General features: G+C 34.5%; 1 protein-coding gene across 1 annotated transcript in view; it reads left to right on the top strand.

The window, feature by feature from the left end:
- The first annotated feature begins 303 nt into the window (after positions 1-303).
- Positions 304-21,296, top strand: part of LOC110116736 (serine/threonine-protein phosphatase PP1) — a 37,906-nt gene continuing 16,913 nt past the window's right edge. The window contains exon 1 of the mRNA XM_020850434.2: positions 304-880. Coding sequence (XP_020706093.1) covers positions 670-880 — 211 coding nt within the window. The 5' untranslated portion in view covers positions 304-669. The remainder of the gene's footprint in view (positions 881-21,296) is intronic.

Genomic DNA, 21,296 nt, shown 5'->3' with positions numbered 1-21,296 from the left:
TTTTGGAAATATCAAACTATTTTGTCAAGCCACGATTTATGTGTGCCACCAAGGGTTTTACAATAACAAATATGTTCATTCTAAATTTTAACTTATGCAATTTATTTTGGTTTGTTGGTTGAGAGTTTTGGCTACCAAAAGATTTTAAGTTCGAGTCTTAAAAAATTCGGGAGAAAAATGTTCTGGATAGCTTGGGATGATTTTTTTATTGTTTTTCAAATTAACTTTTTTATTTTTTTTTCTTATAAACTGCTTTAAACAATAAAAAAAAGCCGTTCAAAAAAACCTATTCCACATTTCAATGTTCATCCACATCTCTCGCTCCAACCAGGTCCAGGAAGTGGTCCCTTTTCTCGCGTGCTCTTCTTCTCACATCTCTGGGAGAACCGATGGCCTTCTCATTCTTATGTCTTTCCTCCCGCATTATCAAATCCTAGGAGGAAAGGAAGCGTCCAAAAAGTTCATCGGCCTCTCGTGCTGCCTATTCATCTGTCTTCCCCGGTCCCCATCTCACTTCTACAAAGCGGCATTATCGAATCTGGGGAAGAATTAGGTGGCTAAAAAATTATTGTTTCTCGAGCTTTTTCTTAGCCTTTCCCCTCTAAGTGGGCATTCGTGCTCGAATATATAAGGTATAGAGGAACATAAATAAGCAAGGAGTGGGCTCCGATGGCAGCGAGTTCGATCCCGGCGGGAGGGTCGATTGACGGGTCGATGCTCGATGATATCATCGGGAGGCTACTCTACGGCGGTCGCGCTAATGAAGGGAAGCAGGTGCAGCTGTCTGAGACGGAGATCCGACATATCTGCGTTGAGGCCCGCCGGATCTTCCTCTCACAGCCTAATCTCCTACAGCTCCGAGCCCCTATCAATGTTTGCGGTCTGTGCAAAACCTTTAACTCTTCTTTGATCTAAATATCGGCATATTGCATTTCCTTTAATCTATACCTTCATTTTCCATTATAACTTTCTTTTATCCATTTCTAATTTCTTAAGTCATCCTGTGCTTGGGAATGTTGTTTTGTTAAAACTAGAATTTGGTTTACATGGAATTTCTTTTTATGGCATGTGGGGGCTGAGATGGATACTGCTATTTGGAAAATAAAGAAGAGATGGTTTGTTTGGCTGGTATGTACCTTTAATTGTATGGAATGGGCAAATATATCGGCTACTGGAAATATAATTATGCTCTGTCCAAATGTCTCGCGTGTGTTGCCGTCTTGATGCTTGAGTCGGTTTCCGTTGTATTTGTATTATAAATAATTGGATTTGAAGCAGCCATATCAATGTCCGGCTTTATTGGGATCAAAGCATGCAATCAATTTGGAAGTGCAAAAAAGATGCAGCAATTTGTAATCTTATTACCTTGGATAAGATGCTGTCGTCATAAGCCAAAGTTTTGGAATATGTCAATGACTGAAGCACATGCCGTTGTTGAATATTTATTTTTATTATAATTAGGATATCTTTGACTAACAATATAACTATTCTCAAGAGATTTGGTGTTGTTTAAAATGTATATGTATTTCAAATATAGAATAAAGTAAATATAGTATATTTTAATTTTTATTTTTTTTAGTTGTAAAATAAATCAGGATATCATTTATTTATCTATGGCTAAGAGTAAAAGAAATTAATTTTTCTTATTAGGGCACAAACCAATAGCAACATTTGTAGCAAACAATGACAACTTGCAGGGTGGCAATGATGATGGATGTGATTGGCATAGTTGTGGGTGATGTGGATGGCGGCGGTGTTGTGTTGTGAGTGATGAGATGATGTGACAATGAATATCTTGATTTGGCGCCTTTGTTGGCGATGTTGTTGGAAGATACTTATAGCATCAAGGGCCATTAGATTTGCTGTTAAAGGAAAGCATATTAAAATGAAATGCAGTGTAAAAGGAATGCAATGTATTTGAAATATTTTGAGTTCTTTGGATGAGTGTAAAATTAATGTAGGAGATTATTTTATTTATTTTGGCTTGAAGTAAAATGAATGCATTGAAAAGCATACTATTGGTGGTATATGGTGACTGGCGGCAGTTGGTGGCGTGAAACAAAGGTGATAAGCTGCAACAGTCGTTAGCGATGGTGGTGGTTGGTGAAGGATGATGACGAAGGCTATGATTACTGAGTTAGAGGTAGGTGGTGTGTGGTGGTTGGCACCAATGGAGGTCGGTGGCAAGAGGCAGCAAAGGTGGTTTCTAGCGGCAGCCAATGATGGTAATGACATGCTGTGGCAACAATGGTAGAGAATTTACAAAGGTTGTGAAAATTGGATTGGCCAACGAACTCGAATAAGAAGCTATTCATGATTTGATTGTTCAACCGGAGTTGAACCAGATGATATAATAAATATTAAAATTATTTAAATATAATAAAAAATATGTAATAATTAAAATATTAACAAAGAATATATATAATTACTTTTATTAAAGTTCATGAATAAGGTCCATTAAGTTTCAACATAAAACATATTAAGAAGCTCAATTAAACATGAATATGAATATATATATAAAGAAAACCCCAGCCTTCCCGGCTTGTGCTCTACTTTTTTCAAAATTGATCCCAACTGAAGTAGTTTGTGAGTAAGGTTTGGTTACTCTCTGAACTAGTAAAATTACTGTTCATTTTTCGAAGACGGAATATTTCTATCTTTTATTGTTCACAGGATATTTTATTTGGTGTTTATCTCCCTTTGAGGTACTTTTTATAATATTTTTGTTTTTGTTTTTACACTTAGTGTCCTTTTTATATTATTTTATATTTGTTCTTATCACATAGTGTACTTTTTTTTCTATTATTCTATTGGTGTCATTATCACTATACTTTAACTTGATCTCATTACTTCTTTGTAGCTCAAGTCTATCGTTTTACAATTGGTTGTTAAAATATTTTTAATTTTTTTTTGCTTTTGTTTTGTTTTTTTAATGAGCTTTGTTGAAAACAAATTTGATTATTTGGATCTGTCCATTTTAGAGAAATCAAAATGTGCTGTTTCTTTGGAAAAAGCAAAACACAATTGTTATTTTTTTAAAGTGGTTTTTCTCATCAGTTACATAGTAAAGAAGCTCATATGAACTCGCTTACAGATCTATTATTAAAGTTATCTAAAAATTTAGAATTTAATCATCATAAATTTGTAAACTCTTCTACTCTATTTACTGAGAAGTTAAAAGAGAAGAATCCGCTGATTAAAAATCTGAGTGATTAGATTACATATCTTAAAACTTCGCAAGAAAATCTGTATATGAAGTTCCAACTTCTTAAATTAAAAGATATACCTTCAAAAAGAGATATTAACAACTTATTTTCTTTAATTGAGAATAATAAGCCTAAAGAGATTGAACTCCAATATCGAGAACTATTATTATAATTAAAGAAAGATATTAAAGATATTAAATCTTAGGTTGATCAAGAAATTACCCAGTTAAAAGATTTATTATAGAATATTAAGAAGTTTCAAGAAAGCTGATGAGTGAACTAAAATTTAAGGGTGCAGAATATCTTACTGTAGTTTTTTATTCTTCAGCTTACTCTAAAGAAAAAGGTTTTGAAAGGTATATTGAGTCATAATCTATATCTAAAATGGATAGAATTACTACTTAACAAAACATGACTATTTTAGCATTACTTAGTAGTTTGCATTATTGTTTGAGTGTGATTGAAAAATCTCTTGAAAAAGTAATATGCCTTTTGCGTCAAAGCTAGAGACAGAGCTAAATTATATTACGAAAAATATTAAAGCTCTTTTCCTAGGTAAGACTAAGGAAACTAGAAAGACCAAAAAGACTTTTTAATTTCTGAAATATGATTGAACGAAGTGCAATTCAATTTTCTGGACCATCTCAGACTATCACAAGTAGACACTCTATATCGAGCCAGTCAAATAATTTATCAACCATTTGGTTAGATATAATATTTGATAGACATGGTACTTTAAGAGATTATTTTAGATTAAAAGAGGCTGTCAATATTAATAGAGATATTTTTTACGTTTTCTAATGATCATTTGAATAGCTTGAATCCTTCTAGATTGTATTCACAAGGTTATTTTAGTGTCAGTACAAGACTTTTCAAATATCATAGAGAAGTTTCATTTCATTGTCTTAATAATTTTGAGGTTAGACTAAACTTAATCACTCTTAAAGCCTCTAAAGAAATAAAAAAGAAAACACAAACATCGATATATCCATATCAGACAAGTTGTGTTTGAAATTAGAGGCCTGGTAAGAAAAAGAACTTGAGGTAAAGTGCTAATCTGTCTCTTTGATTCTCAGTTTAGTACTTCTAATGAATAAATTATTGGAGTCATAGAATTTGACATGAACAACAACATTGGAATTACCTGTATTGTTCCCAATATCACTATGACTATAGAAGATTTTGAAAACTATGTCAAAATATTGGTACAGAGTATAGATTAGGAAAATTTCCAAGGAAATAATATATTTTTAGATATAGCTATTCTTGGCAAAACTAGGAGTAATATCCAAACTAGATTCAAGATTAAACTTGAGAATGTTATAGACTCTTTAACCTCCAAAGGAGTTAAGTTCATTATGCCAAAAGAGGTTGACTCTAAATCACTTGTAGGATTAGAATGGAATATTTCTCCCCTACGAGAGAAAAATTCTATAACAATTCCTATGAAATACTCAACCTTCTTGAATGATGATAAAAGTTTGTCCATAAGATTTAGAAATTATAAAACTTCTAATCAAGATGATATAGAAGAATCTGATTTAGATTTGACAATGATTGGGGATGATGAGGATGATGAAGGTATTAATGATGGTAGAGGCTATAAGAATAAAGCCGTGTTTCGTACCTACATAATGTAGATACTCATTGGAGAAAAGTTCAAGACCTACAAAATTACTATAGATGAAATGGTAGAATTAGAAAAATTTATATATTCTATGTTTATTCTGAAGAAAATATTAAACTCTTGTATGTAGAAGATTTAGATTCTGAAGATGATATGTCGATCAAAAATTCTAAAAGAAAATCAGAAGAAAGGAAGGATCAACAAGTTCGAACTTTGGAAGATAAAAATGATCAAGAAGTTCAAAATTTGGAAGACAAAAAAGAAATCGAAGAAAATGTTGTAGATGTTCTGTCTGAAAATATTTTCGAAAATACCAAAAATATTATTAACAATCTCATTACAGATCATTATGAAAATCTTTTTGAAGATTATTTTGAAAAATTTGATGATATTGAAAATCTTATTAATTATTTCGAGGAAGATTGTTCTCGATATCACCATGATTGTAGAAGATTTTTAAAAGAATGTCAAAATCTTGGTATAGAGTAAAGGTTATGAAAAATTTCAAGGAAATAATATATGTTTAGATATAGTTGTTCTTGGCAAAACAATGAGTAATTTCCAAACTAGATTCAAGATTAAACATGAGAATGTTATAGACACTCTAACCTCCAAAGGAACTAAGTTCATTATGCCAAAAGGGGTTGACTTTGAATCACTTGCAGGACTAGAATGAATTATTTCTCCTATATGAAAGGAAAATTCTACAATAATCCCTACGAAATGCTCAACCTTCCTAAATGATGATAGAAGTTTGTCCATAAGATTTAGTATTTATAAAGCTTCTAATCAAGATGATATAGAAGAATCTGATTTAGATTTGATGATGATTGAGGATGATAAGTTTGGTGAAGGTATTTATGATGGTAGAGGCTATAAGAATAAAAGCGTGTATATCTCCTACCTACCTAATATAGATACTCATTAGAGAACTGTTCTAGCCTAGGATGCACGGACACGGACACGACGACACGGACACGGGACACGACATTTTTTAAAAATATAGGACACGGGTGCGGCGTGGACACGGCATAATAATTTTAAATATAATATATATAAATTAAGGTAATATTATATTAAAAATGGCAAGCAATATTAAATCAAAGTCATGATAACTTGTTTAGCTCATAACATAAAGATGTTTAGTACAAAATGTCTAGTACAACCACAAAAATATAACCAAAAAATCATTTAGTACAACATGAAAGTTCAACTACTCAATAGAGGGAATGATAGAATTAGATTCAGATGTTGGTCTTTGGCCTTCAATATCATCATCATTGAATATCATTGCTTCCAACTCTGGTTCATCTAAAGAAAGATTTGCAACCTCCAATAATCCCATTTCATCAAGGCACTCGAACCCATCTCCAGCAACATCCCACATCTTGAATATCATTGCTTCCAACTCTGGTTCATCTTGATTGACGTTGATTGGGTAGCATATATAAATGATCAGAAATCCACATTTATATGGGAAAACTTAGTCACTTGGAGCAGTGAGAAATAGGTGGTAGTTGCCTGAAGTTGTGCAAGAGAAGATTTCAAGGTTATGGTTCAAGAGATTTGTGAAGGTATTTGACTAAAAAAACTTTTAGAAGACCTTAAATTTTCATATTAAATAATCAATAATGATGATGTGTGACAACCAAGCTATAATCAGCATTGTTAAAAATCCTATCTCCTTGATTGGGCTACACAAAGAAGATTGATAGATAAACCATGAAAGAAGAAAATAAATTGAAGTGATTTACACCACTACATATGTCAAACGAATGATATCCTCATTAAGGCCATTAATCATAAACAATACAACAACCTTAATTCCAAGCTAGGTTATTTTCCATATCAAGTCATGGCATATCTAGGATTCACAATCATGCATCTTACTCCTAGCATACGAAACAGATGCTAATCAAACCAAAATTAACAAAATTGTAATGAAGACCAAAGAAAATAGAAAACATAGTATCTACTTCGTGCCAAACCTTACAAAATATCATTGCCTAATAAACTTCATCTAACAGCAACTAGAAATAGACATGCGATTCAATCCAATAAAAGAAAATCTGTAGGAATATAATCAAAAGCCTTGTGAATTTGAAGATTAGCACAAAAGTATGTATCTTTAGCTTTACTATTAAAATAGATCCATGCAAAAAAATATTTCTCTATTTCAATCTCACATACCTTCTTCTCCTTCCAAATGAAGAAGACAATGCCCAAATGTAAAACCAGCTGGTTTCCCCTCTTCGGTGGAATTGTAGAAAAAATCAAGTTTCCTATTACAAATCAGGTCAGAGCGTCGATTTAGGGGTTCTTTGGCGACAGGATTTGAACAGGATTTACGGGATTTGGTCGAAGAAGCGCGCGAAAGGGAGAAAGTTACCTTAGCAGCGTGCGAGCTCCTGTCTTTGCTTCCAATCAAAATGTTGTAAACTCCGATAACGTCGTCGAACTTACAGATCGACTGCGCGAACTCCTGCTCGGGAATGCCGGAACCTGAAGGCGACAGTGCGGGCTGGAGACTCGATCGACTGCGCGACTCCTCTGCTCGGGACGGCCGGAACCTTGCCTGGTCGGGACGGTCGTAAGCTGAAGGCGACTCCTCTCGAGGGTGTGGGCTGGAGCCTCAGCTGCGGCTGCGACTCTCTCGCTCGAATGAATGAAACGCGGGCGACATTAGGGCTATTTGCGTGCTCTTATTAGTTTTTTTAATTTAAAATATGAAATAACCGGACATGCGTGTCCGACACGCGTGTCCGGCTTAATTTTTATTTTTTTCAGCCCGGACACACTCAGAACGTGTCGGACACGTGTTCGTGGCGTGTCGGACGCGTGTCCGTGTCCGACACGTGTCCGACACTGCATTGCCTCTTAAAACGGAGTGTCGGTGCATCATAGGTTCTAGCCCTACAAAATTACTATAGAAGAATCAATAGAATTATAATATATATATTCATGTTTAATTGAGCTTCTTAATAAGTTTTATGTTGAGCCTTAATGGAGCTTATTTATGAACTTTTTACAAATATAATTTTATGCATAATAAATAGGTATTAAGCTCAAGAAAATTTAAAAATATAATTTTATAAATATAAATTTTTATAAATTTAGTAATATAATTTGTAAATTTTATAATATTAGAATATCATGTTTCTAAATCTGCCATTGTTTGGAGTATTCCTGCAGTTTTCTTTTTTTTCTTTCTCTATTTTCACTTTCAAGGCATTTCAAATTAATATCGGAGCAAGGTAAATGGCAACAAAGAAGAGAAAACTGCAGGTATACTCCATAGTTCTATGCTTCTGATATTGATATTTTTTTGCATGTCTTGAGCTACTTCCAATATTTTCTTGATTAACATGATTTTTTGTGTAGCACTCTTTGCTAGCTCAAAATCTAATGACTTCCTTTCTCCCATTTGTGTCTAGGCTAAAGGTTATTAGCACCTCCCATACTGAACTTTATATGGGGTTATTCTAATGTTTGACTGGAAATTATTATTTTAAGTAAATTCAATCAACAATATCTGATCTTCCCAGCACCTTTCAAAGTCCAGTACATTTAATCTTAACAAATCCTCCAAAATTTGGATAACCCTCTCAGAATGTCCGTCTGTTTGGGGATGAAAGGCTATACTGAAATTTAACTTTATGTCTTGACTTTCTTGAATACCTTTTCACAACCTAGTAGTAAACCTGCCATCTAGACCAGGAATGAGAACTTTATGCAACCTAACCATCTCCTTCACACACAACTATGTGAATTTATCAACAAGTTATATATGTCTCATAGGCAAAAAATGAGCTAATTTGGTCAATCGATCTACTATCACTCTTATAGTATAATGGCGTTTCCTAGAGCTAGGGAAACTAATGAAAAAATATGTAGTGATTTTCCACATATACTCAGGAATATACAAAGGTTGCTACAAATTATAGGGCTTCTGATGTTCAACTTTGACTAACTAGAAGGTCTTACATTAAAAATCAAACTCTGTTACATCTCTCTTCAATCCAGGTTATAAGGACATAGGCTTCAAATCATGATTTATCTTATTGCTGCCTAAATGAATCGTATATTTAGAATAATGAGCTTCATACAAAATAATTCTTCTGAAGTCTTTATTAATACGAACCCACAACTTATTACTACATAATATATTACCCTAATCATCAATTTGTAGTTCAGAACTCTTTTCATATTGAATTTGATTCAATATTTTCACATATTCTTTATCCTCTTTTGAACTTTCTTAATTCTTTCTTGCAATATAGGCTAAATGATTGTTAACCTCTGTATAAAAAGCAAGAAGGGGAAGAATGTAGAAATCCCACATACATACCTTGTGCCTGGCGGATCCACGAATTCTGCCACAAATCCCGGTAAGCTCGCATAGATGAGGCGGGAACAGAGGTCGGATATGATGAAATAAGCCTTCAAAGCATAACATCAAATCATCTAACATAAACCAAACATCTTCAACTATATAATGAAAGAGCCACTAAAGTAAATCCAAGTGAAACTTTCATTTTTCATTCATCTATCAAAAGAAACGTGTACATAGATATTTCATCTAAAAGAAGGGATCCAAACAATCTAACTCTCTTAAAAATTTTGCATATACATCCATCTATAATCAAAATAACAAAACTCAGAAGAACCTGCCGCCCGTCGTCTCCTTACGACGGTAAGTGCACGATGGTTGGTCTGCCATTATCTATTCGCAGGATCTCCTGAAAATTTCCCAGAACATGAGTGAGTCATAACTCAATAGGCAAATACTTTTTCAATTAAATTTAGAGAAAACATGGCAAGGGAAATGACATGTATGTCAATACTTTGTATAGGAACATTAAACAAATCATAAAAATTAAGTAGCATGCCTCTAGGTCAACCATTAAGCCTTTTTTTTTAATTAAGCTTGCAACTAATCACTTTACACAATATATGAATTATTTTCATGAATCATAAGATGTTTTATATGCATATAATGCACTACATATTTTATAATCACCCGTCTCGGAAGCATATTTTGTACTGATCGGGTACATTTTATTTGGCCAAACCCTTTACCATTTGGTTCAAAAGAACTCCATTACCATTTAGCTCAAAAGAGCCCCTTTACCATTGGCTCAAAGAGCTCCTTTACCAAAAATACCTCCGCATCAACATGCACATACATTCATTCTTTAATTATTCATAAAAAGATTCTTATTCATGCATATGGTCAATTGTCTCCTAATGTGCTACATGATTTCATGATAGCATGAGGAAAGAAAAGAGCTAAGTACATTTTTTATTCATCACATTAGAAAGAAACAAGTGCATTATATACAATCACATAAGAGATGTACTTGCAATGTAAGATAATATATGAGTAAGAACATATGTATGATATTAAACATAAGCTCAATTGTCTCTAAATCATTTCCAAATGAGTTCATATAATTATGCAACCATAAAAAATATGTGCATGACATTTAGAGCATATTAAGATATAAAAGCAGTACGATTGGAAGAATGCTAAAAATTTTCACAACAGTATAAAACATGCTATGGTGGAACGAATTGAAATTTTCTTCTAAATTTAAAAGTGTCACATTTACCTACCTCAATACGATGTGCTCCGCCAATTGTCCTTACGAACTCTTCCTTTCCACGCATTTAATACCTACATGAAACACACACATCAAGTAAAAATCATTAATCCCACATAAATTCTCTAAACCCTTATGTTATGGTAATAAAGGACCGCTCCTTAATTCATGTTCACGCTTCCCATCTAAACCCCTTAAATCTTATTTTATTTTTTTATAGAAGAGTCGTATTCCTAAATTCTTATTTAAATTAAAATTTATTTTCAGAATTTAAATTAAACTAAAATTATAAAAATTAGTATTTTATGAAAAATGTCAAAATTTCATCATTAGAACACTTCCACAACCCTTAAGAACAAACTTTGTTAAGAGATTTTCTAAAAATCAACATTTGGGAAAAACACTAATTTTTGAAACCCTAAAAATCCTTAGATAAAAGCACATTCTTATGTATGAAATCGTTCCCTAGATCTTCCATCTTAATTTCTTAAAGAAAAATTCCATGATTCCACAAAACCTTAAATTCTTCATCTCAAAGATCTATGGTAAACATAAGGATTTCTAAGTTAAGAAATGCACCTTAGTATTCCTTAGACTTTCTCCTACAAATTCCTTCCAAGAGTCTCGCCGGAGCCGCCGCACGTCGCCTTGCGTGCGTCTGCCCTCTCCCTTCCGCGCGCCTCTTCCTCTCTATTTCGTTCGGTTCGGCCGAATGGAATAAATGAGGGACCGAATGGATTCGGTCCCTTTAATTCCCTTGAGATGGCAAAAGGTCTAATTTGCCCTCACTTAAATAACCCACGCATGAACAAACATTAGGGGTACTTTGGGTATATCTTAACTTCAAATATTTTTATCTTCCAAAATAAGCAAATTTAAATGTGTTATATATATCAAATTTCTTAGAATTTTGCATTGAATTTTATAAAATTAATTCCGTCGAAATCCGACAACCTTGAATTTTTCACTTAAAACTTGTCGCGGCGCTTTGAAAAACGTGCGAAGTCTTAAATGACATTTTTGCGGGTTTACAATTCTCACTCCCTTATAAAAATTTCGTTCTCGAAATTTAAGACAAGCGTTAATGAATCATACCTTAATCAAATAGGTGTGGGTAGCTTTCCCTCATCTCTGATTCCTTCTCCCATGTAGCATCTTTCTCAAATCCATGCATCCAAAGAACTTTAACATAAGGAATCTCTCTGCTTTGTAACTGCTTAATATCATAATCTATGATCTTCTCAGGTTCATCTACAAATGAGAGATCTGGTTGAATATCTATTGCTTCAGAATTGATCTTCTGAGCTTCATCTGCAATGTATTTCCTCAAAGAAGAGATGTGGAATACATTATATACTCTCTATGTTGCACCGATACGGATACGGCGACACGGATATGACACAATACGGATACGGGACACGTCAATTCTTAAAAATATAGGATACGGGTACGACGCAAACACGAAATCATAATTTATAAATCATACATAATAATTAAGAAAACAATCAAAGCATAATATTTGAAATTACAAAAAAAAAATAATGACAACAACATCTTTTGTAGCCTTGTAGCTTATAATATCAAAATATAAGTAAGCATTAAATGTCTAGTACAACAGCAAAAGCCATAAATTGTCTAGCACATAAAGTTTCAACTATTCAATAGAAGGAATGATACGATTAGCTTCTTCAGTGGTTTGTCTTTGAACTTCTATATCATCTTCAATAAATATCATAGCTTTTAATTCAGGCTCATCAAGTGAAAGAATAGTAATTTCTAATATTCTCATATCATTAAAAGACTCAAATCCATCTCGGAAATGAAAGAACTTTGCTCGCAGCCGCGGAAGTAAATACGACGCATCTTTTTTTTTTTCGGATTTCTTTTTGTTTTTCAACGGACACGTGTATCAGATACGCTTGTCCGTTTAAAATTAAATAGTATTTTAATTGGATAAGTCTTTGGCGTATCTGACACGTATTGGTGGAGTATCGGAGGCGTATCCGTGTATCGGTGTATCAGATACAACACGCCTTCATAAATAGGTTTATCGGTGCAACATAGTTTACTCCACTCATATGAGATGGCAAAACCAATCTGTAGGCCACACTTCCAACTCTCTCTGATATTTCAAATGGGCCAACATACCTTGGACTCAATTTTCTCACTTTGCCAAATCTCTTTACACCCTTCATAGGACTAACTTTGAGGAATGCAAACTCTCCAACATCAAACTCAACAGATCTATGTTTGGCATCGTAGTACTTCTTATGTCTATCTTGCACAGCCTTCAATCTGTCACGGATCAGTTTAATCTTTTCAGTAGCATCATCTACTAAGTCAGCTCCAATGATCTTTCTTTCTCCTGTTTCAGGCTTTCAGCCCAACATAAAGGAGTTCGACACCTCCTTCCATACAAAGCTTCATAGGGTACCATATCTATACTTGATTGGAAACTATTGTTATAAGCAAATTCAATCAGTGGGATGTGTGTCTCCCATTTGCCATCAAAATCTAGTATGCATAACCTGAGTAAATCCTCCAATGTCTGAATAGTCCTCTCTGATTGACCATCTGTTTGAGGGTGGAAGGCTATACTGAAAGTAAGTTTGGTGCTGATTGCCTCTTGAACCTTCCTCCATAATCTAGAGGTGAATCTCTCATCTCTATCTGATACTATCGATCTTGATGCACCATGAAGTCTAATAATCTCATTAACATACACACTTGCCAACTTCTCAACAGCATCAGATTGCTTGATAGGTAAAAAGTGTGCCGATTTGGTCAACCTATCTATTATCACCCATATAGCATCATGACCATTCCTGGATCTGGGTAAACCAACTACAAAATCCATGATTATGTCTTCCCACTTCCATTCTGGTATAGGTAAAGGCTGCAATAAACCTCTTGGCTTTTGATGTTCTACCTTAATCATTTGGCAAACTGTACACTTAGCAACCATTTTTGCTACACTTCTCTTCATCCCTGGCCACCAAAAGTATTCCTTCAAATCTTGGTACATCTTGTTACTACCTGGGTGAATGGTATAACTTGAATAGTGAGCTTCTTGAAGAATGTTCTTCCTTAAATCTCCAACATCAAGGATGCAAATTCTGCCTCTATATCATAGTAACTCATCATCATCAAGCTCAAACTCCTCTACGTGACCTACCTTCACTATATTTAGGAATTTCTCAAACTCTGCATCTGGTGGCAAAGCTTCTCTTATCCTATCCTTCAATGTTGACTGAATAATCATCTAATTCAAAGCCACAAATTCTGTATCATTGGGTTGGACTATTGAAATCTCTAATTTCTTCAAATCTCTTACCAACTCATGCTGTTAAGTAATCATCCAGCTGGCACTACTAAAAGTCTTCCTGCTCAAGGCATCTACTACTACATTTGCTTTACCCGGATGATATTGGATGACCAAATCATGTCCTTGATAAGCTCCAACCATCTCATCTGCCTCAAATTTAACTCTTTCTGTGTGAAGATGTATTTCAAACTTTGGTGATCAGTAAAAACTTGGCACTTCACCCCATACAAGTAAGGCCTCCAAATCTTTAGGGCAAAGACCACTGCAGCTAACTCCAGATCATGGGTTGGATAGTTTCTTTCATGGTTCTTCAGTTGCCTAGAAGCATAATCAACGACCCTTCCATTTTGCATAAGTACACAACCCAACCCTTTGTGTGAGGCATCATTATAAACCAGAAATCCATCTATCCCTGAAGGAATAGTAAGCACTGAAGCCGTCATCAAATACTGTTTTAATCTTTGAAAAGCCTCTTCACATTGATCTAACCATTCAAATTTCACTGCCTTTTGGGTCAATCTAGATAATGGCATTGCTATCCGAGAAAATCCCTCAACAAATCTTCTTTAGTAACCAACTAAACCCAAAAAGCTCCTGATCTCCATCATGGTAGCTGGTCGAGGCCAATCTGCTGTAGCTTGTACTTTGTGCTGATCCACAAAAATCTCCCAATTACTGATCACATGCCCCAGAAAATTCACACTCTTCATCCAAAATTCATATTTGGAGAACTTTGCATACAGTTCATTTCCCTTCAATGCATATAACACCATCCTTAAATGATTTGCATGTCTCTTCATTTGGGGAATAGACCAGTATATCATCTATGAATACTATCACGAATAGATTCATAAATGGCTTAAAGATCCTATTCATGAGATCCATAAATACAGCAGGGGCATTTGTAAGTCCGAATGGCATCACCACAAATTCTTAATGCTCATATCTAGTGTTGAATGATGTCTTTGCTATGTCCCCTTCTCTAATCTTGAGCTGATAGTTTCCTGATCTCAAGTTTATTTTGGAAAACACAGAGGCACCCTCCAACAAATCATCAATTCTTGGAAGAGGGTATTTATTCTTTATAGTCAGCTTGTTCAATTCTCTGTAGTCTATGGAAAGCCTTAAACTTCAATCCTTCTTCTTCACAAAAAGCACAGGAGCACCCCAAGGAGAAGTGCTAGGCCTGATGAATCCCTTATTAAGCAATTCTTGTAATTGATATTTCAGTTCCTTCAACTCTTTTATCGCCATCCGATAAGGGGCTTTAGCAACAGGATCCGCTCCACTAACCAGCTTAATGGTAAAATCAATCTCCCTACTTGGAGGCAAGCCAGATAATTCATCTGCAAACACTTCTGGATATTCTTGCACAACAGGTATCTCCTCTAATCTCTTCTGTTCATTCTTCTCCTCTTTAACATAGGCTAAAAAACCTTCATAACCCTTCTTTAACAATTTGTATGCCCCTAAGGATAAGACTATCATGAAAGTTATTTCTCTTTCCCCTATGAATTTAAATTCTTTCTCCCCTGGCATACAAAATTTAAGTTATTTCTTATTACAATCTATGGTCACAAAGTGGCAAGACAACCAATCCATACTTAGGATTGCATCAAACTCTGCTAATGGCAATATAATAAGATCCGCTTCTAAGTTCTTATCACCAATAGTCAACTCCACATGACACTTCAGATTAGTTTCCATATGTATTTCATTTGGCATCAACTCTGACAACGGCTTCATCATAAGTGTGGAAGACAAGTGGGTAGATCTAACAAACTCTTCTGAAACGAATGAGTGTGATGCTCCAGTATCAAATAACACTCTAACAGGTTTGTTATACACAAAGATTGTCCCTAATAACATATATAATATAACATTCATTCCATTCATATAATATAAGAAATTCAATGACATAATTAAATCTCATACCTGTGACTACATCACGAGAATCCTTAGCCTCTTGTTGTGACACTCCATAAACTCTTGGTTGAACCGGTGGACGAGCTTGGCCTTGTGATGGGTTAGATCCAGTAGACTTTACAGTTCTTGGCCTGCCAGCTGTCCTTTGAGGAAGAGTGTTACCTGTTCTAGCCTCAGTAGTAGGTTTTTGTCCTAAGAGAGGACAAGATTTTGCCATATGCCCTGGTTGATGACACCATTAGCATGTATTAGTGCTAGAGAGGCACTCTCCCTTTTGAGTTCTCCCACACTTATTGCATACAGTTGTAGAAGTGCTACTCTCTGAAATATTGGATTTAAGCTTCTTCTAATGGGGTCTTCCTGACTGAAAGGACTGAGTAGCCTTTGATCTATCCTCATTCTTTCTCTTCTGGAAATCTCTCCTCCTCTGAGTATTCTGTAAATCCAGCTCAATCCTTCGTGCTCTCTCAACTAAAGTAGAGTAATCTTCAATACCCATAGGAACCAATGGCTGTCTAATGCTATCCCTCAAGCTACAAAGGAAGCAGAGGCATTTCTCTTATATATTTGGAATTAAATGAGAGGCATACCTAGAAAGCATGGTGAATTCAGTCTTATATTGCGTAATGGTTCTGTCACCTTGCACCAGTCTCATAAATTTGTCTTGCATTGACCTTCTAGTAGTTATCGGTACATACCAATCTCTAAATATCTTGACAAACTCCTCCCATGTTACTTGGCTGCTAGGTATTCCTCCAAAAGTTTCTTCTAATTGACTTCACCACCATCTTTCTGCTTCCCCATTGAAGGCGTATGTAGTTAAGATAACCCTTCTATCCTGAGGGCATAACATTCTTTCAAATATCTTCTCAACCTTCATCAACCAATCCTCCGCCTCTATGGGTCCACTTCCTACGAATGATGGAGGCTTCATATCTTGAAATAACTTTAAATTCTTGTCCATCACAGTGCTTCCACTACCTCCTGCTTGAGTCTGAGTACTCTTTATCATCTGTGTCATAGCCGCCATCATTTGTGTGAAAGAATCTTAGGTAGCATTAATGCTTCTGCTTTGAGGCTCCGCTACTGATGGCAAATCTCTCCTGACCTCTCCAGTATTGCCATCATCAGGTTCAGGTTTCTCTGCCCTGAGACATAAAGCAACAAAGAAATCTAAGCAATCTATAGTACATGCATCCTATACCTACTCTAACCTATAGGATCATCCTATTGGCTCTTTCATATTGATTAGCATGTTAAAACAAATTTGCTCTGGTACCACTCTTTGTCACTACCCGGCCCGGTAAGCTCGCATAGCCGAGACGGGAATAGAGGTCGGACATGATGAAATAAGCCTTCAAAGCATAACATCAAATTATCTAACATAAACCAAACATCTTCAACTATATAATGAAAGAGCCACTAAAATAAATCCAAGTAAAACTTTCATTTTTTATTCATCTATCAAAAGAAACATATACATAGAGATTTCTTCCAAAAGAAGGGATCCAAATAATCTAACTCTCTTAAAAATTTTACATATACATCCATCTATAATCAAAATAACAAAACTCAAAAGAACCTGTCGCCCGTCGTCTCCCTATGACGGTAAGTGCGCGGTAGTTGGTCTGCCATTATCTATTCACAGGATCTCCTGAAAATTTCCCACAACATGGGTGAGTCATAACTCAATAGGCAATTGCTTTTTCAATTAAATTTTGAAAAACAGGGCAAGGGAAATAACATGTATGTCAATACTTTGTGTAGGAACATTAAACAAATCATAAAAATTAAGTAGCATGCCTCTAGGTCAACCATTAAGCCTCTTTCTTTAATTAAGCTTGCAATTAATCACTTTACACAATACATGAATTATTTTCATGAATCATAAGATGTTTTATATGCATATAATGTACTATATATCTTATAATCACCCATCTCAGAAGCATATTTTGTACTGATCATGGCCAAACCCTTTACCATTTGGTTCAAAAGAACCCCATTACCATTTAGCTCAAAAGAGTCACTTTTCCATTGGTTCAAAGAGCCCCTTTATCAAAGATACCTCCGCATCAACATGCACATACATTCATTCTTTAATTATTCATAAAAATATTCTTATTCATGCATATGGTCAATTGTCTCCTAATGTGCTACATGATTTCATGATAGCATGAGGAAAGAAAAGAGCTAAGTACATTCTTTATTCATTACATTATAAAGAAACAAGTGCGTTATATACTATCACATAAGAGATGTACTTGCAATGTAAGATAATGCATGTAATGATGATTCATAAATTGTTAAGATGTGTAGAATGATGGCTTCAATAGTTTGGGATCATTTTGAGATGTCTAATGTTAAAGATTGTAAACAAATGTGTAAATGTAAGAAATATGGTGCACAATATCTATGTGATAGCGAAAATGATACTGATAATTTAAGGTGGCATTTACAAAATTGCAAGATAAGATATATGGGGGATATAGGCTAGCTTATAATGCAAGCCAACTCTAACTTATAATGTTGTATGGTGAACATGGTGCAGTATCGTATAACCTATTGAACTCTTTCATTAATTATTTTTTCATGTGTTGTAAACTATCAAATGTTTAAGAGTTCAAAAATTTTTTCGTTGCAGAAGTATATGACCCTGAACTTCAAGCTGTGATTAAAGATATCCTAACTTTAAATGTTAACCAACTTGAAGGTGAACGGGTGAAAGTTCAGTCATTAGATAATTTTTCATCTTATTGTGATCCTGGTAACTTGGTTTGATGTTGCTGTTGCTTAATTGAATTCGACTGTTGGACTGCTGTTGTATTGCCTAAGGGCTTTAGGCTGCTAAATTTATATGTATTTTTCTGATTTGATGTTGCTGAATTTATACCTGTAAGTTGTAGCCTCTTGTGGCTGCTTTGTAATTCCTTGTTGGGTTTTACAAATGGTGAAGTAGAGTAAGTTTCGTTCATAAACCTGGACGAAGATTTGACAGAGGTTGACTTGTTGGCTTGTGAGTTGCCAACTCTGTAGTTGATTGCTAACCAGAGGATAATGAAAGCCAACATTCCTATTCCTTCTTGTGTGCTTGTTTGCTATTCTTCATGTTACGAGATGACCTCGGCTCAAGTTGACCCCACACCAAAAGTCGTCAAGCAGGAGGTGAATCATAAAACACTAAAAGCTATGGTATCTTATTGATCTCACATAGGTCACATCCCTCACGACATCAGATTGAAAGATCCAAACCTTCCTCTCCGGAGCGGAAACGGATGTGACCAAAACATATAAGAAAAGATCAGCGTATTCGCTCATAGGGACATATCTATCTGGTTGGCTTTTGGGTTCTTCAAATGGTTAGTTGTGTTTTGGCTATAGTTGGCTGTTGGGTTTTACAAATGTTTGGCTAGTGGCTGTTGTTGAACTTATTGGCCATTGCTGAATTTATATTGGTTTTATATTTTTAATTTTTCTGGGTTGGTTAGTCACTAGTGCCTGTTGCTGAATTTATACCCTTTCTATTGCTGTTTTTCGGGTTGGTCGTGGCCTCCTATGGCTGCAATTTTTCAGAATTTGTATTTATTTAATTGTTGACTGGTTGCCTTTCAGAATTTGTATTTATTTAATTCTTGACTGGTTGCCTTCTTGCCTGGTTGGCTATTATTTAGTTCAAGTAATGAGAGCTTAAGCAATGATGATAAACCTTCTAAATTAAAAGTGAGTCCCTTTGGGTAAAAATTATTGCAACTAGGTGGCTTTTGTATTAACTTAGCCTGTGCAGATACTATCTAATTAAAAACAAAATTAGATACTAAACTAAGCTTAATATAAAGTGTCACCTTGGATGGTAATAGAAATATTCGTTAGTCATTCACATTTTATTAGTTGCTAAATGAGTTGGAGGATTAATCTGAACTATTTACTTAAGCTTCTAAGTATCTCATGATGTAGAATTCTATATATTTAACCAATTTTTTTTGCACCTTATTCTACTTGAAAATAGATTGTTCTCCAACAGTAAATTCAAAGATTTGTACCCGCTGAACTAGTTGTAATGCTAAAAGTTCGGCTATAATTGAAAATAATCTATTCCCGAGTTATTTTTTCCTATATCAGTTGTAATGCAAAAAATCTATTGTTATTTTTTATTGTACTGGTTATAATGCAAAATAATCTGTTGCTGCATTATAGTGAATTTGAAATACAAAAAGTTTGGCTATAATGTAAAAAGTTTGGCTCTTGGTGAATTAGAGAATTTATATTTGAATTTGAAATAAATAATTGCTTAATGTTAAATTTAAAATTTGAATTTGCACTAATATTTTTTTTAAAATTGTAAATCCTACTTAAATTTGGATTTTTTTACACATTAATCATTTTATTTTTAAGAATAGAAATTTTTTTCAAAAAAATCGGGTTGCTCTGTCGTTCCGGGTTGACTCGAAGTTTGACCTGACCTTATTTGACCGTTATTTAAAATTGCGCAATATGAGGCTCGCCTTTGTGCAATTCTAGAGAAAAATGCCTCGAGGCTTATGCCTCGAATTTTTTTAATGAGGCTTGCGCCTCAACTTGGTTGAGGCTCACCTTGAGGCGCGCCTCGCCTCACTAGCGTAAGGCTTATGCCTCACCCTATATATATATATATATATATTAAAACTTACATAAATCCTAAAGTAAAGACCCAAACAAATCACACTTTGTGCACTCCCAAGTCATGACAACTTCCTCTCAAATGCCTCAACCTCCAGCCCGTCGCCTTCGCCATAACCACCATCATCATAGTCGTCGTTAATGATCACTTGAAAGCTGCACACCACCACCAACTCTAAAAATTTTAGAGTATTAATCTTATCTCTATGTTGATGAAAAACATTTATGAAAGAGGAAGATACAACAACAACATCAAGCCTTTATCCCACTACGTGGGGTCGACTACATGAATCCTTTTTCTCCATCGGCTACATGAAAGAGGAAGATGTTTGAAATAAATGAAAAAGAAACATATTGGGAGGCATTGGACTCCACAGATGAGACAAGGGAATGATCAATTTGTTATAATGATGACTCAAATAAAGATCCCCTCTGTGATGACAATATAGATGATTTTCTAGTTGTTGCTAACTTTTCAGTCTTTTTTAAAAATTAAATGTAGATGAGTATAGAACTGAGAAAGAAAGAATTTGAAGTTAAACTTAATGTTATATGATACTTTTATGCAGTTTCTATATTTAATAATTTTTTGTTGATGAAATATTTATATTTTAATTATATTTCATGCAATTTATCACTAGCCACTTTACATCTGGTGCAATTTTTTGTTTCATATGTCATTATGTTACTTCATAGTTTAATAGAAAGATAATATGTCATCTTTTAACATATTATTTGGATATTATATAAAAATTTACTTTTAATATTTATTTGCGTTCAACGCAATTTTTTATTTTGAGGCTCACGCCTCAAAACGCATTGAGGCTTATGCCTCGCCTCACGAACAAAAAATACCTCAATACCTAAATACGCAATTTTAAACATCGTGTTCGGCTTAAGAAAATTGACCCGAAACACTAATCTGGTTGGGTAAAAAAAAAAGGCAAGTTAAAGTC

This window comes from Dendrobium catenatum, unplaced genomic scaffold, assembly GCF_001605985.2.
Source record: "Dendrobium catenatum unplaced genomic scaffold, ASM160598v2 fragScaff_scaffold_610, whole genome shotgun sequence".
In the NCBI taxonomy this organism is placed as follows: domain Eukaryota; kingdom Viridiplantae; phylum Streptophyta; class Magnoliopsida; order Asparagales; family Orchidaceae; genus Dendrobium; species Dendrobium catenatum.
This window is presented reverse-complemented; position numbering and strand designations above follow the sequence as displayed.